We start from the raw sequence: 25530 nt of genomic DNA, 5'->3' as shown, positions 1-25530 counted from the left end.
GCATACAAAAGCATATAGTTCCAGGACATCACCTCATTCATTTGTTCTTTCACCACTTACTACATGCAATCTATTTGCCAGCTACTCTTTGGCTTAAGATCTTGGACTTACCTCCAGAAATTGAGTAGTTCTGGAATTGGACTCAGAAACTTTTATAATTTTTTAAATTAATTAGTTAATTACAGTTTTGAATTGGGGTTTTTGCTGGCCTTTCTCCTGGGCTCAGCCTCCTGAGTAGATAAGACTACAGGTGACATTTTTTTTTTTTTTTTTTTTTGAGACAGGGTCTTGCTATGTAACTCAGGCTGGCCTTGAACTTGTCAATCTTCCTACCTCAGCCTCCCAAGTGCTGGGATTATAGGCTTGAACCACACACCCAGTTCAACAGGTGAAAGTTTTATTTTTAAAATGATGTTTAGGCTAGGTGCCGGTGGCTCACGACTGCAATCGTAGCTACTAAGGAGTAGAGATCAGGAGGATCGAGGTTCAAAGCCAGTTCAGGCAAGTAGTTCTCCAGACCCTATCTTGAAAAGACTCATCACAAAAAAAGGACTGGTGGAGTGGCTCAATGTGTAAGCCCTGAGTTCAAACCCCAGTACCACAAAAAAATAAAATAAAATGATGTTTGGGTTTTTGGTTCAAGAAAGTAGGCTACCATTTTTTTTTTTTTCACTTCTCTCTCTTTTTTAAAATGTAAGCCAGGCTGTCCTGGAACTCAAGATCCTCCTGTCTCAGCCTCAAGTGCTGGGGTTATAGGTGTACACCACTACAGCCAGCCAGTTATCCCTCCCTCTTGATACTCTATTTATAGTAAACAAATAAAGGAATGAGTACCAGTGATTTCAAAATAGTTCTAAAGATGCAGAATGAAGGATGAAGGACGAAGCAACAGCAGCTTCTACAGAAGAGGAGCTACTTGCAATGAGGAGACAGGCAATCTGCCCACGGAACCTGAGACATACAGGTGCTACAGACTGGGAAAAAAGGCAGGGTTGACAACCTGGCAACTAACTGCCTCTCTGTGTGGAGGAGTTGGCTTCCAGGTCAAAGGTAAGAGGGTTCTTCTCTAGGAAATTGAAGATGTGTGTATATATACGTATGTATGTATACATATATGTTCTGAAGTAGCTTCAAGTCTATGTCATTGCATTTCTCTAACAGCTAAGTTTTCTAAGGGCAAGGACCCCCTTTTCATTTCCTTCATAATTTTAGGCACATAAAAGACTCTGACAGAAAAGCTCTTAGGGGGTGAATTCAACTATGATATGCTGTAAGAACTTTTGTTAATGTCACAATGTACTCCTAGTACAACATGATAATAAAATAAAAATTAGAACTTTAAAAAAATAAAAGAAAGGCTCCTTGAAAAATAAAACTGAAAATTTGGGAAGATAGAATGCTTTTTTCTTTTCTCTAAATACACTGATTTACTAAACATGGAGGGAACAACAATCCCACAATGGATATTATAAGGTAAATGTCATTTTTATCTTTACAGAGATACCATTCAAATTGTATTTTTTAATAATAACTATTATTTTTTAATAATTATAACATTCTAATTAATAAGAACTCTAATGGAACTCTGCATATCAGGAGGCACTAATATTGTCCCTAAGACTGACACAACTTACATTTCTAAACTTAGCGGTCCATGAATCCATATGATCAAGAAGTTGTCTATTCATAGTCACTCTTGCCCAAACCTATTAAAAATATATGTTAAAAATGAACAATCAGTAAAGAAAAATCTTGCCAGAAATCATCATTCTTTCTTACACTCTCAGAAAACAAACAACCTTTATAAAAAGAAACCTTTACAATATTCATTTCATCAATATTTAGTAATTTCTTATACATTTATGGTTATTTTTCATGCACAAATATGTCTTTTAAAAAGTACCTTGTGTCAGCACCTTTTAAGAGCATTTTTCTTGATTTTAAGAACAGTTTGATATTTGGTATTAAACTGATGATGTTACAGACTACAAAATATTCTAATCTAAATGTATTTTACAAGCAAGAGTCTGGTATCTATTAAATAAAATTAGATGCTTGAAAGCCTTTAAAATAATTAATGTAGAAAAATATTTTAGGCAGGACACTAATGTTAATTATACGTAAAATGTACAATATCATTTAATTTAGATACACAAAGTAAGACACATGCTTTTCCACTGTTTAATGAGTGTCAGATTTGTATTTCTATGCAGTAAAAGTAGAGATTATAGAAAAAAAATTTCAGGGGTAGAATACTTTGTAGCAATCTGAAAATCATAAATACTAAGTCATTTTTATTTTCCATTTACCTCCTCTGCAGCCTGTTTAGAAGTAAGATCAGCTTCATCTTTGTTAGCACATGGGGCCTGAGACCTACAGGCAAGCTGATACTGAAACTTCTTTAAAGTCTGTGCGTAATCCCCTACAGAACGACTGTAGTTCCAGAAAGTTGGGCTGGAAGAAGGAGAGGTAGAATCTGGGCTCCCTAAAATCATGAATAGAAACAATATAGTCTGTTGTGGTAATTCTTTCATCGGATGGTAACCCATAGATGCTGAGTTACCTAGCGAGTAGGCAACAGCACACAAGGAGTGAAGCTATCTCTCACCAGCATCTCTCTCCCCCTTCTCAACATTATTTTCTTTTTAGAGAGCATGGATTCTTTGTGATAAAAAAAAAAAAAAGAACATTTTCTGAGCAGTATCAACTTAAGAGTCCTAAGAATTTTAAGTGTTTGAAAACATTTTTTTTTTACAATATTTTTTTTGTAAAATTAAGCTTGTTTCATCCTTTAAGACTTTTAAGTGATTCAGTGAGAAACTACCTTCTTCAGGAATAAGTGGGCAAAGCAAGCTGTGCGGCTGAACTGTTAGAAGCTCCTTCTGAATGGAGTAACCACAGCCTCCTGTTAATAGACCTCTCTCTGGGCTATAGGCTGCACTAACTATGTTTGATTTACTAGCTTGTAGTAATTCCTATGCTGATTAAAAGATCATCTGTACTTTACATTTATAAATTTATAAATTAACTCTCAGGAAATATAAAAAAGTGGCATTTAGGAATCTATTTTTACCAAGACCTCTACCTCTATCTTGAAAAAAAGGTGAGCTCTTTTTATTTCCCAAATAAGTGCCCAAATAAGCAAGTTTTCAACAAGTTTACTTATGAAAAACTTATTTTTTCAGAATTTAATAGATGTTAGAAAAATCAATTGATACCTTATACCTGCACACAAAAATCACAAGCAAAACGGTTTCTTGTGATGTTTACAGGTAGAAAGGTTAAGAAATCATGAAAGGGCTACATGACAATATTTCACTTCACCAAAACCTGGAAGGTTAGTCAGTCTCTTGTGCTTTGGTGAATGCAGTAGGTTTCATGCTGGCATAAAAATTACTTATGTAAATTTCCAAGTAAGACTTAAGACAAAACTGATTTACAGGAATGAATTACTGTCACAAAAAAGAGGTTGTAAACCAACATATATGATGGAATCAATAGGGAATAGGAAGATAAGAAACATGGTCATGATACCTAATAAAGTCATCCTATGTGGAATAATTGTTTTAATGATTAATGCTTTCAGAAAGATGAAGCTTTCTGTGAAAATCTCCAACCTAAAAAAATGTCAGTGAAGACTGACTTTAGATAATGAATAGAAACAAGAAGTTTTAATACCTGTTGTACATTAGCCAAAGAAACTTAAGAAGGGACAAATAGGGCCTTTCTTTGATGACCACTCTCACCAAAATAGCTTACGTTTGTAAGCTAGTGAACCTCAAAGTTTTAAGAACCAAAGTAAAAAGTCATTTGGAAATATGGCAACAGAGCAAACCGTGTAACCTAAAACAGGTACTATGGACGAATAAAACGCATTGTTTTAAATGAATGAACTGTGGAGCTTGCAAAAAAGTAAGAACATGAATAGCCAATGACTAAAAATGAAGAGGGAAATGAAAATCAGAGGCAACATCAAACAGGGAGTTGATGCTGTGGCAGCTCCAGAGAATTTTTGTCAGCCCTGAGATATCTACCAGCTTGGCTTTCAGCGTTCAAATGGAAACTGGAGATAAGGACTTGTTTGGGCCCAGGAGAGGTAGAGAGTTGGAGTAAAGCCTTTCTCCCAACCATATTATTTCCTTGTTCCCAGCATAGAGCTGGGAATCTCAAAGGGCCACATTCTCAGTTCTTCAGAAAAAAAAATTTTTTTTGTCCTTTGGCACCAGAGGCTGAAGGAAGCTTATCTGTCTTAGGCTGTTGAGAGATTTAAAAAAAAAATAAAAAAAAAAAATAAATAAATAAATAAATAAATAAATAAACCCCGAGATTTACATTCACCTTCACATGAGTTTAAAGTTCCCAATTATTCTATCTGTGAGGTCCAGGAATATCCAAGCCTAGAAATTAATTTAGCTCAAGATCAATGATACTCCTTGGGCATTTAAAAGAGGCAAATACAAAACAGCTGGGTTGAGACAAGGCTCCCATCCAGCTTGCCAAGACAAACAAAGCACTGATAAAACTCTGTTGAGAATGAAGATTTTGTTTACCAAAACAAACAAAATCACATACGGAATAGCAAGACAAAAGTGTCTGCATTTAGCCTCTAAGAACTTTAAATAACTGAACTGTTGGACAGACTATTTTTTTTAAAGTTTGTGAGATAGAAAAATTGGAAACAAAACAAGATGCCTGGGTTTTATAATCCAGGCATATTTGAAAAGAACCAAATGAGTTAAATAACACTTTATTTAGACACAACTAAAGAAAGAGCTGCTCATGATTCCAAAGTGACAGAAAACAAACTGGGCTGAGAGATATGACAGAAGGCTGTTCTTTGGAGAAGAAAGTCAAACTATTAAATGCAGAAGAACTAAAAGTGTTTGAAAGCTTTAGTTTTGCAGCCATCACTGCGTTAACCCATTCAGGCATGTTTGTTCATAGATTACAGAGGGATGGGGCTGGGAGATGGTGGTAAGGCTGCTGAGGAATGGGAAAACAAAGGGAAAGGTATTTACTTGCTGTGCTGGGATCAAACCCAGGGCCTTGTGAATGCCAGGCAAGAACTCAAGTACATTCTCAGCCCTTGATCTACTGAGTACATCCCCACAAAAGGAATTTTACACTTAAAAAAGGTCAAAATGGTAAATCTTAAGCAATTTTTACAATAAAAATATTTTTAAAAGGTTAAGAGGATTATAGATGGAATGACAGAATTAGAAAGTCCTCATAACACAGTAATAATTTTGAAATAAATCTTTAAAAGATGTTAAAAGTAGCCAGGTGAGAGTGGTGCATACCTGTAACTCTGGCCCTCAAGTTCAAGGCCAGACTGGTCTACATGCAAGACCCTGTCTCAAAAAAAAGAACAAGAGCTAGGGATGTACTTCAGCGGTACAATGCTTGCCTAGTACAAACTACGACCTGAGTTTGACCCCTAATACCACAAAAACTTAAAACGTGGTGTCAAAGTTTGATAAGGAATAGGATATTTATATAGTCTGAGAGTAGGTTTCCATAAAAGTTATTATTTATGAATTAATTTGAACAAAATATTTTATTACCTAAAATCTAAAAGCACAGATGGATGAAAAGTAGAGGGGGATGTAGATATATATACCAGGAAAGTACTATTCAAAAGCAATAGACTTGAGGACAAAAAGAGATAAAACTAGAAGACATAATTCACCAGAATATTAACTATTTTGAATTTATAAACACTTAGCATAATCTCACATATATTTAGCATATGACAGGAGAAATATTTAATAGGAGACAATCAGTGAAAGCGTTTGGCACACTTTCTAATAAATGGTAGATCAAACAGATAAAAATTAGTAAGATAAAGAATTTAAGAACATATTCAAGAACCTTAGGTCAGTGGACAAATATATAGACCAAAATTTAGAGACTATGCATTCTTTTCAATATACCCAAAACCATTTATGAAAAAGTGATCATAAAGCAAGCCTCAAAGCAAGTATCAAAAAAACTTTAAAAACCAAAAACAACCCCCCATAAAAAGACAGAAAAACAGAACACACAGATCAGAATCTATAAACACAGTACAATTAACTCAGGAAAATAAGACAATCAGGCCTTTTTGGCTTTAAATTTAAAAGCAACACCAAATAACATTTCCAAACATCAACAATAATTCTTCTAAATAATTTCTTTGGGTCAAAAAAAAAATGAAGTTTTAAAATCACAAGGATTTGTAGAGGTTGTTCTTTGTATTACACTCTATATAGTCCTCAGTAGACTTGAAATATTTCAAAATTAAAGAAAAAGCATGTTCTAAAAATAATAAGATAGTATTGATTTGTTTCTTTGACATTTGTGGTACTTTCAGGCAGAATTAAATTAAAAATCCCTAGGGAGATTTCAAGCGACACGAAGAGCCATGGTCCAATAACTTGGCTTTCTCACCATGGCCACACTTTCACACCTAATGTGCTTCCTGTGAAAGTTCCTGAGGGGGGAAAAAATCATTACTCAGTTCAATAACCTAATTTGGTTTCAAATAATTGACTTTGTAATAATCAAATCCACCCCAAATAGATTAAGACTTGCTAACACTATTTCCCAAGGTAAACTACAGACTTCAAGGAAATACGAAAAGACAAATTTTGAAATGTCCTAAAAACAGTGGCACTTTTAGGGTAAATATGTGCTCTTTCCTCATCTTGCCCTGCCACACCAGCCTTCAAAGGTCTCCCTGAAAAGAGATAACTATCATTAAACTAAACTTTGCTATGTGCCACTTCAAGATGTTATTTTGTAGCCTCAATTTTAAACAAAAATTGTAAGTTATATTATATGTAAAGGTTTTTAATCTTACTTAGATGAAAGATTCAAAATTTCTTAGATCAGCTGTATTTTACTTCTTACATTTGTAGTTAATTCTAACTATAAAATTATTTTACACATAAAATAATACCAAATGTGTTTGTCTCCTAAGCTATAAAAGGTGCATTAGTAAAAGAGACATATAATATGGGTATCAAAATGATATAATAGGTTAATGATTATGTAAAGTGACAACAAAAATATGTACATTAGTTATAAATAAAATATGTGTACCCAGCTTAACTCTATGCTGCTTCTCTTCTTCACTTCTAAGAAAAGTGTCCAAAGTCCGTAGGTCTGTCATGTAGTCCTCTTTGTCAGTAGGTGAGTTATAGATGGTGGGTGAACAACGGTAGCGAGACCTCAATCCACTGCTCTCCACTGGGCCAACAGTGGTAGGGTATGGAGAAGAAGGAGAGGGACTAAAACTCGCCAACTATACAAAATAGAAGAACTTGGTTTTATTTTCTCTTAGTTGAAATTTATTTTTGTTTTTGACTTAAAAGTGTGTACCTAGTATGGTGATCAAAATCCAGATGAGTGACACTACCAAAAGCTAGTGAGGTTGTGCAGTAGCAGAAACTCACTTATTACTGGTGGGAATGAAAAATAGTACAGCCACTTTCCAACAGTGAGATGGTTTCTTACAAAACTAGACGTTCTTTTACCGTACTATCCAGTAATTGTGCTCTTTCGTATTTTCATAAGTTGTTGAAAACTTATGTCCACACAGACACTTGTACACAAATGTTTACAGCAGCTTTATCCATAATTGCCAAAACACAGATGCAACTTCAGAAGGTGAAGGGGTGACTAATTTGCAGTCCATTAAGGAAAGGGAGTATTACTCAGTGCTAAAAACAAACAAGCTATCAAGCTATGAAAATCCATGGAGGCAACTTAAATGCATATTGCTAACGAAAAGAAGCCAATGTGAAAGGTTTTATTTGTCTGATTTCAACTAAATGACATTCTGGAAAAGGCAAAATGGAGTAAGTAGTTCAGTGGTTGCAAAGAAATCTGGAGGGAAAGATGAATATGTACAGCACAAGGCATTTTTAAAATTCTACTCAATGCTATTAATGATGGGTTCATGTTGTTATATATTTGTCCAAATCCACAGAACGTACAATACCCAGAGTGAATGCTAATGTAAACTATGGTCTTTGAGTAACAATGATGTGTGGTCGCAGGTTCATCAACTGTAATAAATTACCACTCCTGATGGGGTATATTGATAATGAAGGAGGCTACATGTGTGTGGGATGGGGGATTATGGGAAATCTCCACCTTCCTCTAAATTTTTTTTTTTTTTACTTCCTCTAAATTTTGCTGCAAACCTAAAATTGCTCTTAAAAAAAGTCTATTAAAAAAGTAACATGAATATTTCAAAAAATTCATAAAGTATAAAAAAGGCAACATTTATAACCTAGCCACCAGAGATAATTTAATCCTTTTCCATATTTTGTGCATTTTTCGATCTTTAAAATGTACATAGCTTTGAGACAATATTATTTAGCTTTGAAAAGTTAACCAAGCATTTCCTGTAAAAATCTTTTATACATATTATCCTTACTGGCTATATAATAGTTCAATATACAAATATATCATCCTTTATTTTTACATTCTCTTACTTGGAGTTTTAAAATTTTTGGCTACTATACATGTTATGATAAGCACTGTTGTACATAAATCTTTGCTTGAATTTCTTGTGATTTTCTTTAGGGCAGATTCCTTGAACTGAAATTATTGGGCCAAAGCATATGACCATTTTTTATACATATCCCCAACTAATAATTGGAAATGTTATTAAGTTATATTCCTATTAGAAGAGAATTTAAAGGGCTAGCAGAGTGACTCAAGTGGCAAAGCACCTGCCTAGCAAGTGTAAGTCCCTGAGTTTAAACCCCAGTACCACCCAAAGAAAAAGATCTTTGTTGGCTCATTATTTTTCCATATTAACTTTAAAATCAATGAGTTCAATGTATATCACCCTATATCAGTATTAACTCAAAATGGATTAAGGATCTTAATTAATATCAGACCACAAACTCTAAAGTTGATACAGGAAAGAGTAGGAAATACTCTGGAGTTAGTAGGTATAGGTAAGAACTTTCTCAATGGAACGCCAGCAGCACAGCAACTAAGAGATAGCATAGATAAATGGGACTTCATAAAACTAAAAAGCTTCTGCTCATCAAAAGAAATGGTCTCTAAACTGAAGAGAACACCCACAGAGTGGGAGAAAAATATTTGCCAGCTACACAAAAAAAGGACTGATAACCAGAATATATAGGGAACTTAAAAAACTAAATTCTCCCAAAATTAATGAACCAATAAATGGGCAAGTGAACTAAACAGAACTTTCTCAAGAGAAGAAATTCAAATGGCCAAAAAACACACGAAAAAATGCTCACCATCTCTCTAGCAATAAAGGAAATGCAAATTAAAACCACACTTAAGATTCCACCTCACCCCATTAGAATAGCCATCATCAGCAACACCACCAACAGATGTTGGCGAGAATTTGGGGGGGGAAGGAACCCTCTTATACCGCTGGTGGGAATGTAAACTAGTACAACTACTCTGGAAAAAAATTTGGAGGCTACTTAAAAAGCTAAACATTGATCTACCATTTGATCCAGCAATACCACTCTTGGGGATATACCCAAAAGACTGTGACACAGGTTACTCCAGAGGCACCTGCACACCCATGTTTATTGCAGCACTATTCACAATAGCCAAGTTATGGAAACAGCCAAGATGCCCCACTACTGATGAATGGATTAAGAAAATGTGGTATTTATACACAATGGAATTTTATGCAGCCACGAAGAAGAACGAAATGTTATCATTCGCTGGTAAATGGATGGAACTGGAGAACATCACTCTGAGTGAGGTTAGCCTGGCCCAAAAGACCAAAAATCCTATGTTTTCACTCATATGCGGACATTAGATCAAGGGCAAACAGAACAAGGGGATTGAACTTTGAGCACATGATAAAAGTGAGAGCACACAAGGGAGGTGTGAGGATAGGTAAGACACCTAAAAAATTAGCTAGCATTTGTTGCCCTTAATGCAGAGAAACTAAAGCAGATACCTTAAAAGCAACTGAGGCCAATAGGAGAAGGGGACCAGGAACTAGAGAAAAGGTTTTAGATCCAAAAGAATTAACCTAGAAGGTAACACACATGCACAAGAAATTAATGTGAGTCAACTCCCTGTATAGCTATCTTTATCTCAACTAGCAAAAACCCTTGTTCCTTCCTATTATTGCTTATACTCTCTCTTCAACAAAATTAGAGATAAGGGCAAAATAGTTTCTGCCGGGTATCGAGGGGTGGGGGGGAGAGGGAGGAGGCATGGTGGATGGTAAGGGAGGGGGTGGGGGCAGGGGTGAGAAATGACCTAAGCATTGTATGCACATATGAATAATAAAAAAATTAAAATTAAAATAAAATCAATGAGTAGCCCTCATGAATTTACCACAAAAAAAAGTGGATAGGAAAAGACTGGAATTACATACATCTTATACCTTAATGCAGGAAGAAAAGCTTTGCAACAAGTATCTTTTAAATATCTTCTTTTTTTTTTTTGCAGTAGTGGGGCTTGAACTCAGGGTCTTCACCTTGAGCCATTCCACCAGTCCTATTTTTGTGAAAGGTTTTTTGAGGTAGGGTCTTGTGAACTATTTGCCCAGGCTGGCTTTGAACCATGATCCTCCTGATCTCTACTTCCTGAGTAGTTAGGATTATAGGCGTGAGCCACCGGCGCCTGGCTTCTTTTTTCTTTTTTCTTACTATATGTCAATTTGTACAAAATAATGGGTTCCTTATGACATTTTCATACACGTATAGAATGTACTTTGGTCACATTCACACACAACCACTCTCCTCATTATCCTCTCTTGCCTCTCCTTCCCACTCCAGTTGGGCCTAACAAATATCTTTTTATTCAAGAAAATGTTCTCTTTTCATTTAGTATCTTTTATATTTCTTAGTAATGTATTTTTTTCATATTGTCTTTATATACTTTTAAAGCTCAATCTTGGGATTTTACAGTTTATAAATAATTATGAAAAGGATTTTGAAAGCCCTATTGGATCTAATTGAATAATGATACCAAATATGACTTCAAGATACTGAAGGTGCTGCTGGCTCACACCTGTAATCACAGCTACTCAGGAGCTCAGGAGGGAGAGGTCAGGAGGATCATGGTTCAAAGCAAGCCCGGGCAAAAAAAAAAAAAGCATTGGCATGACTCACCAATCCCACTTCTTGATACATATCCAAAAGAACTGAAAGGAGGAACTCATGGTATTTGTGTAACCATGTTCACTAAGGCATTCATTATTTACAAAAAGCCCAAAGTCGAAACAACCTAAGCGTCCCTCAACATATGTATGGATAAGCAAAATGTGGCATTTACATACAATGGAATATTAGGCAGCCTTTAAAAGGACCAAAATTCTAACAGTCTACAACACAGATGAACTAGAGGACAAGCTAATGAAATAAGCCAGTAAATACCCTATGACTCCACTTAGATGAGGTACCTAGAGTAGTTAAAATTCATAGAAAGCAGAATGGTGGTTGCAGGGGCTGGGGGAGAATAGGGAGTTACTGTTCAATGGGTATGGAGTTTCAGATTGGGCAGATGAAAAAGTTCTGGGGCTGGATGATAGTGACAGCTACACAGCAATTTGAATGTACTTAAGGATACAGAACTATACAGTTAAAATTGGTTAATATGGACAACTTTTTTTTTTTGATACTGGGATTTGCACTCAGGGCCTACAGACTTGAGCCATCCCACCAGCCCTGTTTTGTGAAGGATTTTTTGACATAGGGTCTCAAGAACTGTTTGCCCAGGCTGGCTTCAAACCATTATCCTCCTGATCTCTGCCTTCCAAATAGCTATGATTACAGGCTAATATGGTGACTTTATGTTATGTTTCATCATAAGAGAAAACCAAGAATGATAAGGATATTTTGAGCAGAGATTAGCATAAATAAGCAATACCACAGAAATATGAAAACTTTATGGCAGTAGCATAGACAAGTTATTACCAAAAAACTGTAATCCATTTACATCTTAAATTTCTCTTTGTCCTTTTCTAAACCACCATTTTCAATTTGTCCTTAAGTCTTTTTTCCCTTGTTTTGATAAATTTGTCTATTTTATTGTATTTTCCCTCCCAGAAACAGATTAACAGCTCACTTATATTTGCTTTCTCATTAATCATTAATGATATGTGTAATATCATATACACATATCATATACACATACAATACACATATTATATACACATATCATACAACATATCCTTTTAAAGTATACAATTCAATGTGTTTTAGTATAATCTTAGAGTACAACCACCACTACAATCTAATTTTAGAACCTCTTGTTCCTTCTCCCCTAAAAACCCTGCTTCCCCTCTTCTTTCTTAATTTATCTGTCTCCATAACTCTGCCTAATCTGGATATTTTATGCAAATGGAATCGTATAATATGTGTCTTCATGACTGGCTTCCTCCTTTTAGCATTTAGCCTAATGTTTTCAAGATTCATGCAATGTTGTACCTTTGCATTTATCATTTTTCTTTCTTTTCTTTTCTTTTTACAGTACTGGGGTACTGCCAGGGCAAAAAGCAAGTATCTCAAAAATAACCAAAGCAAAAAGCACTGGAGGCATGGCTCGAGTGGTAGAGCATCTACCTAGCAAGTATGAGACTCTGAGTTCAAATCCCAGTACCACAAAAAAAAAAACAAACAAAAGAAGCAAAAAAGAAAAACATGAACAAAAGAAACTGAAGTAAAAAATTACCAGTTTCAACTTATAGATGGTGAACTTCACATTTCATTATTGGTACAAATATTAATTTTTTTCCTCTTTTACTTTATGATGTTGTTTAAAGAACTTCTGACTAGGTGCCAAGAAATTTGAGTTCTATTGTTGGCTCTTAAATGAGGCTTTTGGGAAAGTCAATTTACCCACTGTTTCTGTTTCCCCATCAATTAAATGAGAAAATCTGACTCACTGGATGATTTTCAAAGTACCTCCTAATTCTAAAATAATGTGATGGTCAATAGAAAAGAGTCATTACCTTATTATAACCACTAACTGGTGAGTAGGTCACTCCAGGGCTATAAGAACCACTGCCACCTGAGGACAGACCTTGCAGTTGAGGGCTGTATCCAGTCATACAGCTGGTGGTGAACTTGGGACTGGTACTGGGTGAACGAGATGGGCTGTAACTCAACACACTCTGACCCTGAATAGAAGGAGAAGGTGGGGAGGCAGGGATTTGGGTAGCTGCCAGATCATGTGTAGTAGTAGTCTGTACCACTAGAAGGAAAAGAAAAAAATAATTTTATATATACACACATACAATATACATATGCTTAAAAATTCTTTTTTGAGGCAGGGTCTCCCTATGTAGCCCAGGATGGCCTGGACCTAAAATCCTCCTCCTCCAGTGTAAATATTTATTAAACAGATTTAAGGAACTCAGTCTTTTTCTTTAGGAAAAAAGAAAGTAACAAAAAGACTTGGTTATTAAGTTATATGACATATTATTACTAAAGAACATGTTATTTGTTCACCATTTCCACAGAGTTCAAAAGAAACTGGCTTCAATGTAGCAAGAGTTAAGTCATTTAATTTTAACTGAGCAACAAAATAGACTTCCATGAGGTTGCTGAATGCTAGCTCCACTCAATGTATACAGATAACAATGAAAATCACTGGTCTTAAGACAATTCTATAGATCTGCTTAATGCAGTTGAACCAGGTGGCCTTAAAAGTCCCTTCAAGTCTATGAAAGGGGGAAATTAAATTAAGAAAAATTTGCTGCCAAACTTCTTCCCACCTTTACAAGACATATAAAACACTTACTAGTTGTTTTCAAACCTAAAAGAGTTTGCTGTCCAGGACTAACAACCAGACTTGTTGGTGCCACAGTGTATTTGAAGTATCTCCAAAAGTCAAATAAGGCATTAAGGCTGAAGAGAGATGCAAGGGCAAGTTCTGGAAGAGAACAACAACATAATTTTAAAAAAGGGTAGAGGTACTGGGATGGATCCTGAGTAGCTGAGGTGGAGTGGCGGTGAGCATATATTGGTAGGGAAAAATCCTCCATAATAGGAAATCCACAACAAAAATTGAAAACTACTTTCTTATTCTTCACAACAGCAACCATTGAGTAAATGTCTATTAGGTGGAGGGCATTTACTAGGAAGTCTTAAACTATCACTAATCCTTACAACCTTGTACAATAAATATTTTTTTACCTTCATTTTAAAGATAAATTAACCATCATAAAGCCAAGTGAATTTTAGAAGAGTACCCAGCTTGTTAGCGAGTCATGATTCTACCTTAGGCCTGCAGATTCCTCAAACTTGCTCTTCTACTTGCCATACCAGCTTCTGTAACAGACTTTAATGTGTACAGACTATGAAAGTTACTTTAACATCCATAAGGACTCTTTCTACCTAACTACTATGGAAGAACAGATAGATGAGGAAGGACTGAGGAAACTAAGGGAGGCATCCATGGGAGTAGAAATCTGGGCTGCTCCTGAATGATAAAAAAGGGTGAGGACATTTCAGGAGTGTCTAAGTCTCATCATCCTCAAACTTTTTTTTTCTTCAAAGGACTCATAATTATTACCTGACACTGTTACTTATTAACTTGATTATCTCTCTACTAAAATGTTCCTTCCACAAGAGGGTTTTTACCTCCCTCCCTCAATGCTGTATTCCCAGTTTGGGGAACACAGTAGTAAGTCAATATTTGCTGAATGAAGGAATGAATACTAAGTTGAATTAAACCTGCAAGCAAGTTTTTCATTGGTATAAATCTAAATTACAGTGAAAACTACTTACCAATATACCAGAGGGGCCAGTATGTCACATTATAGTATGAACTAATCAATTTTCCGGTCCTGAAAAAATTAAGACGACTTTTCAATAAACTTCTTAAAAAAAAAAAATCAAAACAAAACCAAAAAGCTATGGAACCAGCCACTGGCTGCTTAAATGTTTCACCTTTTTTTTTTTAAACTGATTAACTTACATTTCAGTATATATCATTCCAGCCACAGATACGTTTAGGAGTCCCCAGGCTAAAACCACTTTCCTAGCTTCTGTTTCTTTTCTCATCTTGATGGTTCTGTCAATAAGGGAAGCACTAGGGCTTGCCTCTCCTTGCATCTATTCAAAAGCAAAAAGTACAGAAATTAGTCAAAAGAAACTACTCTTAATAAAAAATGTTGTGTCCTTTATAAAGTAAAAACTGCACACACTTTCCCTCATCTTAAAATCTCTAATTTTTTTTCCATTTTAATATTAGTACAGGAAAAAGGGAAGCCTAAATTACATCTTCTTTGGCATCATGGAGAAATCAACAGAAAACTTGTATTTTCCCCAAGAGAACATTTTAATGCTTCCAATAAATAAAAACTTCTTATACTGTAGTTTAAGGGATGGTTGTTGTGTCTGCAAATACTCCGTTTTGTTTTTGTTGTGTGTCACAAGGACCCTCGAAGGTTAGTTTAAGAAACTCAAAATACCAAGTTTTGGGAGGAAAGAGTCCATATGTCCTATAAATCATAAAGGCTCTTCGTTCTTACGCAGAAGCCATTTCTGTGGCTGACCCTAAAGCACCCTGCATTCGACCTGGCATGAGGCAGGGGTCCCCGTTTTCCGTGCTGATACGGGAGGAAGATTTAGGGCCGGCACCGTGGTGTGAAGAGAACACGAGGAAGAGCGTCAAGTGTGCACTCAGCTTGGGCACTTTGGGATTTATATTTCCTTTGTTTTGCTAGACTCAGCTCAGCCATCACTGGCCAGGGGAAACCCTGTGGGAGACACGGGGCGTTGTATCCTGCCATCCAGTCGCGGGTCAAAACGCCCCGGCCGGAGGGCTTCCCTCCCTGGCTCCCTCAGCACAAATTTCAGTACCCTTATTGATTCTTTTCGCCCTCCCACTACAAGTGGCGGGACGCACGGCCACATCCTCCCTCGCGTGAACCCGGGACAGATCAGTAGTCTCAGAACTCAAAGTCCGCGGGGACTCCACATCCAGGTAGCACAAAGACCATCCCGAAAACGCACCATATTCTTCGGCAGGAAGCCGCGGGCTCGCGCCACTCTCTACTGCGCCTGCGCGAAGTCGCGCGCTAAGGCTGGCGGGCGGGCGCGTGGGGCTACAGTTACCGGAAGAACCGGGCCTTCTTTTCTCGCGAGAACTTGAGGGCCGAACGTTACCAGGGAAACGCCCTCGGATTTGAGGCTCCTACTCAGCTGTGGAGAGAAAGCTGAGCAGCAAAATTCAGACCAGGTTCTGAACCGCAGTAAAAAGTAATGACGATAACATGCAGGGTTTTGTATGTGTGAATAGAATTTTAGCTTCTTTAGGGTCTTGGCGGACTCACATTTGTAGCAGATTTTATTTAATGGCTAATTTGTAGGATACAGCGTGCTTGGTGTGTATAGACACCATCAGTAATGACAAAGCATTTCTTTCCTCTTTGTTAAAATATATTTATTTTCCCCCAATTGTTCTGGTGGCCCGATGCAGATTCTTAAATATGTAGTGAAGGTGCAGCAGTAATAAGAAAAAACATTTTTTTTTAAATTGAAGTTGTTAGTTTTCAGATTAAAAAAGGAAAAAAACTTTCCCCCCTGAATATTACTGAAAGAACTTCTAATTCTGAGGAAAAGGTTCATTTGGGAGTTGGGTTTGGTTTTACTTTACAAATACAAACAGGGAACCCCAGCTACAGGCAGTCTTCCTGGAGGTGGTGACTGTACTGTGGGGCCTGGGGACTCCTGCGTAGGGAGAGGTGTCACCCTTAATGAAAACATGAGCCAGTGGGTTGTTTCATCATGTACTACCAATAACTAAAATTTTTCCTAAAATGATTCCAAGGTAAGAAAAAAAGGTGTATTGGTGGTACCGCATATGAAAATCAGCAGGTATGTTATGTTCTTTAAAGATTTAACTGATTTTAAGTGAGTTTTTTTTTAATCACTTTTAGATTGCCCTAGCAATGTTTACCTCTAAAGTTGTACATTTAGAAATTAACTTGAAATTTGGTCAAAGAAAAAAGGATCATCTTTTTGGGGGGGGTAGTACTGAGATTTGAACTCAGGGCCTTGCATTTGCCCCCAGCCCAAAAGGGTTCATCTTAATGAACAGCCAAAATTAGAGTGTCAGGTTCCCACCTCCCCCAGTTTATTTTCTGAAAACAATATGTACATTTGATGTAATTCTTAACGGGTATGTATATATTTCTTCCTCGTAATGTAATGTCTTTGCTACTGTGAATTTATTCAAGGCTTAAAAAAGAACACGACCAACCAAATTTGATAGTTGCCATTCTGTATTACGGCTACCATAACAAAATATCACAGACCACGGGGTGCCCCTTCCATCCCCAAAATCACAGATGGTAGTTTAAACAACAAATATATTTTTGTTTTTTCTTTTTACAGTTTGGAGTCCAAGGTATCAGCAGGGTTGGTTTCTTCTGGCAGGCAGCATTCTCATCTTGTGTTCTCTTATGGCTTTTTTTTCTGTACTGGTGAGTCCTTGGTGTCTTTTCCTTTTTCCTTTTCTTATGAGGACACTAGTTATATTGGATTAGGACTTAACCCTTGTGACCTGATTGAACTTTCATTACCTCTTTAAAGGCCCTATTTCCAAAGACAGTAAATTGGTTGGGACTTCAACATTTGAATTTGGGGGAACAAAGTTCAGTCTGTAATACATTAGCATTGTGTGTGTTAATCTACAATGCTATGAAACATAGAGAAGAGACTTATTAAAAATGAGCAATACCTTAAACACTTAAGATTTAAAGGTATGGAAATATATACAAGTTTCAAGGAAGAAAAGACTGAGGCAGAATGAACCATATTGAGTATGGGGTAGGAAGTACTATAAACTTTTATAGAAATAACTTGAGTAAATCTTCTAAAATCTTAGAAATCCAGGAAGTGTTTATCCGTTCTTGTAACAGTTGCTTAAGTGTATGTCATAATAGGTTGCCAGGGAAGTTGTCATAGATCATGGAGAGAAATACTTCCCAGTCACCTTCATCTGTTTGAGCATGTTTTATTTTCTAAGCAAGAAACCATCATGGGAGACCTTTTTTCTTTATTTTGGGGGGTAGAGCCTACCCCCATACCATTAAGTTTTAGCATTCCAAGTCAGGATTATGAATGCCAGAAGGATGACTCCTGTGGGGCAGTAGGGAGCTTCCTGCTTTGGTATTTTGTCATTATATTGGTCCTGATGTTCTTCTCTCGGGCTTCTGTCTGGGTAGGATATCCTTTTTCATTTTAACTATTATCTTAATGTATACTAGGAGACTTTTTCATAAATTCACTTTACTTTGATAAAAAGTACTTTTAAAAGTTTGTTTTGCAGTTTTAATTATAATGAAACTTGGATTGCATCATTCCAGAGAATCCAAGAATATCAAAAAGGATAAAGAAGAACACTTAAGACTACTGTAATTATATTTCAGAGCTAACCACTGTTAACATTTTGGAGGACATCCTTCTAGGTTATTTTTTTCTTTTTGTCTGTTCCAGTGTATCTTTATCTTTGCTCTTACATGATTAGCATTATATTGTGTATATTTTCATATCCTGCCTTTTAAACTTAATAATATACTGTGAACCTGTCCCCAAGTTATATTCACACAGAAGCACTTTTGATTACATAATTTTCTGTCTTGTGGTTGTACCATAAAAATTTTGCAATTTCGAGACATTTAGGTTGCTAAATAATGTGAGATAAACTTCCCTACTGGTTAATGACTTTCAAATTCCTCTTGTAGCCATGTAATCCTAATCAACAATATAAAAGTTTATGATATTGATAGGACAAATGTAGGATTTGGGGGCTTTTAGAATGAGGCAATAGACTAGGATAGATTTTTCTGTATAGAATAAGATGCAGAACTAAACTAAACAGAATGAAAGGCAACACTCATGGTCACTTACTAGCAGAAGAAAATGCCATCTTCTCAGGAATGGCATAGCCTACTTTATCAGGACCATGGTGCCTCAACATATGAGTAACCAAGTTCTTATAAATTGCTGACATGGAATCCTTGCTGCCCATTAATTCCAGGCTGGTGATTAATCAAACCACCATCATTTGGCATTACATCCAGAGCCCTGGGCTGGCAATGGCCAACTAAACTGAGTGCTGTATCAGCTCTGGATGGAGAGGGGAAGGTTCGTTATGTCTTTGCCGCTGGATTCCATTATAATAATCAAAGATTCTCCCCTCTACCACCTCCTGGCCAAGCAGTTTCATCTAAAGTCTAAATGCTTCTTAAGGTAAATACTTTGCCAAAAGAAGAATTAGAACAGCCATAGCTTATGTGTGTTTTAGACTCCCTAGCTAAGTATATTGAATTTGGTCTGGCAGGAAAAACTACTTTAGAAAATTAAGAAAAAAATTGAAATTGATCACTGGCAATTTCATCATGAAGATCACTTAAGAGGTCTTAAGCTATTGCTCTGCTCTCTTGCTTGCATCAGCTCTTTGGATTGAGAGCCCTCAAGAGAGTATGTGGTCCAGCCTCCTGTTTGTAGACAAGTAAGATATCCACCCTGCCTTTTTTAAAATTGATAATGCCCAAGGAAATTAAGTGATTTGTACAATGTCACACAAGTGGTTAGTGACAGAGTGACATGGGGGGAATAGACTCAGATTTCCTGCCATATTACTTGTTTACTTCAAAGCACAGTTTGAAATGTGAATTAAATCTAGTCAGTGTTGATTAAAACCTTAATTATCTTAGAGGTTTCCTCTTTCACTTTGTACCCTCGTGGCAGCTACAGTTGGTTGGACTGCTTCTTCTGAAGGGTCCCAGATTTGAAATCTGAGAACCATAGGAGAGCTAGTCAAGGAGGATGGAATTTTCCCTTCACTTTGAACTCCCTTCATTTTCTCTGCTAAACTCTGAGTCTTCATTTACAAACCTTGAAGCAATGGTGAAAGCGTGATGGCAATGTGGTGGTAATTACCTCAACAAGATGCAAGCCAATTTCCTCTGGATTCGCAACTCTTTAAGATGTATTTACCATTTTGCTTACAGAAAGTATAAATACAGTTTAGTTTATCTGTTTTTTCAGTGTTTATTCAGATTGCTAGTGCTGGTATTTTTCTGGACAAAATTAGTCTGAAATCTTTATTTTACATATGTGGAAACTGAGCTGAGGAGATGTTAAGTAGTTTGGTTAAGATCACAAAGTTGGTGAGTGGCAGAGCATCGCCCACATTTTCTACTCTGCCCCTTAGGGCAGGCACTGCTGCTGTTTTCACTCACTAAGTCACACACAAAGACAGTTAATAAAATGCTTTTTTTAACCACAATTCATATGATTCCACTTAGCTTGATGCAAAAATCTTTCTTTTGATTTTGTGGTTATATTCTGATTTGACATCAAATGTGGAAGCTTTGTATGGAAATGATATAAATATAGTAAGTGTTTTTAAACACCTTCCCTTTCTATTGTATACATTGTAGAAAATGAGAAGGTTATAGGAAAGAAGACAAAGTGAAATGCAAATCACTCCAGACCATGTTGACATAGCCAACTCCTATTGACTTTTAGGTTTATAAACTTCAATCTTTTAATAATTTTCTCTATAAAATATTTATGAAGCTCCAAAACATTTTTTTAAGTTTTTTTTTTTTTTTTTTTTGGTACTGGAGTTTGAACTCAGAGCCTACATCTTGAGCCACTCCACCAGCCCTTTTTTGCAGTGGGTTTTTCTGAGATAGGGACTCACAAACTGTTTGCCCGGGCTGGCTTCAAACTGCAATCCTCCTGATCTCTGCCTCCCAAGTAGCTAGAATTACAGGTGTGAGCCACTGATGCCCAGCTTTTTAAAGATATCTTAAAGAGAAATCCACTCAAGATTTTCAGAGAATGGTTTTTGTCATCCAAAAAGTAGAAGAAGTGCCTTGTTAGAGACAGGAAGAAAGCAATGGGCCAGGGACCTTGGGTTGCAGCTATAAATGTCCAAAAACAGCATACTTCAACCCACAGGAAGTTTGACTTTTTACATAAATTAATTTTTTTCCTTAATTGTAGACAATTTGAAGAAAATAGTATGAAAAAAATCAATACTGTCCCACCACTTAAAATCAACCATTGCTGTCATTTACATAAATATCCTAAAAGTCTTTTTTTCTTTTCAAGTTTTAAACTAATGTGGGATCTACTATTATATATACATTTCCATCTTGATTTTTAGTCCAGTATTGAAATATTTTTCATCATGCCATCACATACTTTAATTATAATAATTTTTAAAACGATATATAATTGTAATTTAATTAACCATTGTCTACTTTTGAATTTTGAATTTTATATTATTCTAATTACATTATGATGAATATGTGTGTTTACAAAGCTTTCTCTCTTTTGGGGATTATTTCCTGGTGATAGATTCCCTAAATGTGGTATTAATAACAGCTGGGTGTGGAGGTACAGTCCTGCAATCCCTGAATTCAGGAGGCTAAGGCAACAGGATCTAGAGTTCAAGGCCAGCCTGGGCTACATAGAAGTACTCTGTCTCTAAAACAAACAAAAAAGATGTATTGAGTACTTCTAAATTTTTTGATACATTCTGAAACAGTTGCTTAATATTTGTATTTTTGTGCAAAATCATTTTCAGCCTCAGAAAATGTGATACTAATATGAAAAATGGGATAAATATATTTGTGGATACTGGGGCAGAATATTTGGAATTGGAACTATTCAAAGAAATCCATTTCTTCCGAGTGACATATTCACAGATATGTTATTTTTGCATTTTGAAGGAACCTTTCTAAAAGATTAAGGAGATAAGTCCGTGAATTCAGGTAAAAATCTCTGTATATTTAAGTGTCTTATATCAGACAACTTATTTAAAGAACTGTCAGTGTCACAGCCTGATCAAACATCTCTCTGTGTAGCATAGGCTGGTCTTGAACTCGAGGTCATCTTGCCTCAGCCTCCTGAGTGATGGGTTTGAAGACGTGAGCAATCACCCCTGGCTTTAAAAAAAAAATTTAAACTAAGTACTATCATACGTTTTTAAATGAAATTTCTCTGTAATATAAATGGAGATAAGGGAAAACTTTACAAGCTACAGCTCCTCATCAATATTATTTTCTTTCCTGTCTTTGTTCCATTTGGCTCGGACCACATTTTGGTAGATTGTTGTGTCAAAGCATGATCTTCTGAACTGGCAGCAGAAGTAGGATCACAATAACAGGAACTCAATAAGTACTTATTTAACTGTGCTGCATGTTTAAAATTAGATATGAAAGGGCCTTGAGCAATAGTGCTTCTTAACAAGTAAATATTAGTGAAAAGCAACTAACTGAGATCTCTCTTACTAATCTGTATTTCTGAAACAGATGTCTGAGAATAAAAGGGATGAAGACAGTGGGACGAGTGCTTCAGTAAATAAAGGTGAGAGCCAGTGTGTACTTGGAATTGGACTATGATAAGAGAAATATGTGCTTAGTGTGCAGAGGTGAATAGCCGAGAGCATTGTAAAGCTTCTCCACACTACCAGAGGCCCACTGTGTGAGCTCCTTGCTCTTCTCCTCCCTTAGGCAGAAGCAAAAGCCCAGCTGCTTTAGCAGAGCCACCAGAAGCTATGAATGACTGATCCAGAGAGCTCAGGCTCTCTAAATTCCTCAGCACTCCTTCCAGATAGCTTGTCCTTTATACGTTTTCACTGTTAGCCATGATGGGAAAGTGAGCTACAGTATCTGACATCTTTTTGAAGCTGTGCTATGCTGGTGAATGTTTAACAACTGGCTCTTAAAAATGTGCATGTTTGTGTGTATATGTAAGTTTATTAAGAATCTTCTTGATATAAAAGATGTCTATCACAATTTATAAATAATGACACATGCAATACTCTTTATGGTAATTCTGTGTAGACAACTGATTGCACAAAAACGCTCTTCTTGGTTCTTGCCAGACTCTTGCGTCTTGAGACATCCCATGGCTGCAGTAATGAACAAATGTAGTTTCAGCATGCATATTATTTCCCTCAAAGTTAATGAGTAAGATGAAAGTGAAATAAAATACGTATGTTGGAACTTAACTTGGTTGTAAGTGACTTCTTTGCTGAAATGGATGATAGCTTTAGAATGTTGGAAGAATATTTCTTCATTTTGACATGCTACTTACAATGTAGTAGCTACAGGTATGACAGTGAAATGAGCACTAGTAATATGTTGTCCATCACTTTGTTAAGCCTCAGCAATCAATAGAAGCCTTGATCTTTAGCATTTTCCGATTTTCAGGATATTAATATTCCCGTCAAAGCTGGTTTCAAGCTACTGACATGATGTCACTGAACATGCAGCTGGGGAGAGGTGTTCAGTGGCACATGCTTTGCCATTTACAGTATTTCCAATATCCAGATACAACAGATATAAATAGCTTCAAGAGCAAGCAGCATAATAAACTGTAGTAAGATAATTAGAAAGTGATACCTATCAAGTGATTATTACCTTTTAAAAAGTAGATTGATTTAGTTCTAAGTTTGCATAATTTTTAGTAATGACTATGTTTAACCACCTCACAAAATCCCTGCAAATGGGGTTGGAGTGTGGCTCAATTGGTACAATGCCTGCTTAGCAAGCACAAGGCCCTGAGTTCAATCACCACAACTGAAAACAACAAAAAAAATCCTGAAAGTGCATCACCTCTTGTGATCTGGTACAAGCCAACTCTAGCATACCATTAAATAAAGAAAAGATCCTTCTTAGTTCTTTTTCTTTTTGTGATTTTGAGCTCAGGGGCCTTGAACTTGATAGGCAAGTATTCTATGACTTGAGCCACTCCCCCAGTCTTTTTTGCATTAGTTATTTATTAGATAGGGCCTCATATTTTTCCCAGGGGCTGCTTTGGACCATGATCCTCCTACTTTGCTTCTTTAGTAGCTGGGATTAGAGGCTTGAACCACCATGCTCTGTCCTCCTTTTTAGTTCTTACTACCCAAATCACATTCATATGCACACTTGAATCTTTGAGACTTCATGGCATAGGAAAAAAGTGTTCTTCTCTGGAAAGGTTTGGAGACCTTTCTCTTTGATCTTATATTCCAGGGAAGTGTCTGTGTGACCCCTCTAGTCTTTAGGAGATGAGGTATGGTACTAGAAAATGCAGTCAGTTGCCAGCCTTTGCAAATGACTGGAGAAAAGTGTTGACATGGCAACTGGTCACTAAGAGTGAGCCCAATATGAAGACAGCATAATGAAACCCCCTACCTATCAATGTATTCTAACTAAAAAGTAAAATAACACTTAAAAAAAATAAAAGAGTGAGCCCACATATGCTGTGGGTTTCCTTTAGTAATATGAAGTTACAGTAACCAATGGTGTGCCTAACTTGTCCATTTGTTTTGTTGGTTAGCAAGCAAAGAAACTTCCAATAAGCGGCAAAGTAAAGATAGCCCCTGGGACTCTTCACAAATGATGAAGAAACCTAAGCAGAGTCAACTTTCCCCTGTAACCAGTTCAGAAGTGGCCTTGGTCAATGCCTATCTTGAACAAAGACGAGCCAAGCACCATTCTCAGTTCTACCAGGTGAATCAGATCCAACATGACAGTGATACTACTGAATGTGACAGTGAAGAATCTAACTCAGGAGCCTCCTCCTGGAAGGAGAGTGAAAGTGAACATCATCCATCACCAGCCAGTATTCAGAAGAGAAAAACAGCTCAGAGGCAAAGGAATCTGGGAAATTACCAAATAAGGGAAAGGCTCTGCCTCCACTGTAAAGCCATGAGAACCAATGAATGGTTGGTACGACATTTCCTACAAAGCCCTTCAGGAACAGCCTCTGTGAAGGGAGATACTCAAGATGAAAATTCTATACCTGACATTAACACAAAATTTAGTAAATTTTGAATTTTGTCATTCTTAACTTACTTGAAGCCAAATGAAAGAGATGAGTAAAACATGAAAAATCACCAGAGTCCTGGGTAAGGAGACTTTTATAATAAAGCCTCTCTGCTAACAAAAACATACTTGAAAGTAAATTTTACCAAGAGGTAAAATTTCAGACAACTATTTATTCAAAGAAAGGCCAGCAAATTTGTTTATGGCACCATTGGAACATTGAAGACCTGCATCACTATGATTTTTTTTTATTCAAAAGAGCACAGGACAGATATTTCATGCCTTGAGTGTATGTATTTTGTTTATGTCTATAATACAAATGAGGAAGCTCTTTGAAAATATATTTATGTTGAGAAACCATTTACATTTATTCATACATTTTTTTTTTTTTTGGTGGTACTGGGGTTTGAACTCAGGGCTTTATACTTCCTAGGCAGGCACTCTTACCACTTGAGCCACTCCGCGAGCCCCCCTATTCATACGTTTTGATGATCTTACTGACCGAATTAACTAGATGAAGTTGGTTGAAATAAAATTGTCCCATTCTCTCAAGGTTTATATTTTCAAGTGACTCTACCAGAGTTGTCTTGCTACATGTGCCTGCTAAGGACTATTGAAGAAGAGGAGCTCAAGGGCCTGGGACAAAGGCCTGATCACTAGAGTGGACCAGGGAAAGGAGGCAGATGACCCAGCAGGGTAGCTTTGCCATGGGCTGTCCACAGTTGTTTTCTCGGAAT

The 25530-nt window shown here is 36.5% G+C and overlaps 2 protein-coding genes across 6 annotated transcripts in view; one reads left to right on the top strand and one right to left on the bottom strand.

The window, feature by feature from the left end:
* Tmem209 (transmembrane protein 209) overlaps positions 1-15959 on the bottom strand; it is a 38440-nt gene extending 22481 nt beyond the window's left edge. For all 3 annotated transcript variants that reach the window (XM_020183807.2, XM_074063154.1, XM_020183809.2), the window contains exons 1-8: positions 15813-15959; positions 14926-15062; positions 14736-14794; positions 13747-13878; positions 12956-13197; positions 7084-7285; positions 2310-2485; positions 1635-1706 (exon numbers count right to left, since the gene is read on the bottom strand). In XM_020183807.2, coding sequence (XP_020039396.1) covers positions 1635-1706; positions 2310-2485; positions 7084-7285; positions 12956-13197; positions 13747-13878; positions 14736-14794; positions 14926-15062; positions 15813-15866 — 1074 coding nt within the window. In that variant the 5' untranslated portion in view covers positions 15867-15959. The remainder of the gene's footprint in view (positions 1-1634; positions 1707-2309; positions 2486-7083; positions 7286-12955; positions 13198-13746; positions 13879-14735; positions 14795-14925; positions 15063-15812) is intronic.
* Positions 15960-16099: 140 nt separating this feature from the next.
* On the top strand, positions 16100-25141 carry Ssmem1 (serine rich single-pass membrane protein 1). Of its 3 annotated transcripts, XM_074063142.1 has the most exons (5): positions 16159-16211; positions 16783-16829; positions 17349-17437; positions 22289-22343; positions 24306-25141. In XM_074063142.1, the coding sequence occupies exons 3-5, from the start codon at positions 17417-17419 to the stop codon at positions 24800-24802; spliced, it is 573 nt and encodes a 190-aa protein (XP_073919243.1). In that variant the 5' UTR covers positions 16159-16211; positions 16783-16829; positions 17349-17416; the 3' UTR covers positions 24803-25141. The 3 variants fall into 3 exon arrangements, with proteins under 3 accessions (XP_073919237.1, XP_073919243.1, XP_020039403.2); XM_074063136.1 differs by lacking the exon at positions 16783-16829 and having other exon boundaries at positions 16100-16211; XM_020183814.2 differs by lacking the exons at positions 16159-16211; positions 16783-16829; positions 17349-17437 and adding an exon at positions 17509-18177.
* Positions 25142-25530: the final 389 nt, after the last annotated feature.

The sequence above is a fragment of the Castor canadensis genome, chromosome 2 (genome assembly GCF_047511655.1).
Source record: "Castor canadensis chromosome 2, mCasCan1.hap1v2, whole genome shotgun sequence".
NCBI classification, from domain to species: Eukaryota; Metazoa; Chordata; class Mammalia; order Rodentia; family Castoridae; genus Castor; species Castor canadensis.
The sequence above is the reverse complement of the archived record's forward strand: the minus strand, read 5'-3'. Positions and strand labels throughout refer to the sequence as shown.

What these genes read in the sequence shown, in the direction of transcription:
- Ssmem1 (XM_020183814.2), top strand. Translation starts at nt 17,995, where the DNA reads ATGGGAGACCTTTTTTCTTTATTTTGGGGGGTAGAGCCTACCCCCATA. An exon ending in TCTCTCGGGCTTCTGTCTGG is followed by an intron (nt 18,178 to 22,288) that starts GTAGGATATCCT and finishes TTTCTGAAACAG; the next exon opens with ATGTCTGAGAATAAAAGGGA. An exon ending in GAGTGCTTCAGTAAATAAAG is followed by an intron (nt 22,344 to 24,305) that starts GTGAGAGCCAGT and finishes TTTGTTGGTTAG; the next exon opens with CAAGCAAAGAAACTTCCAAT.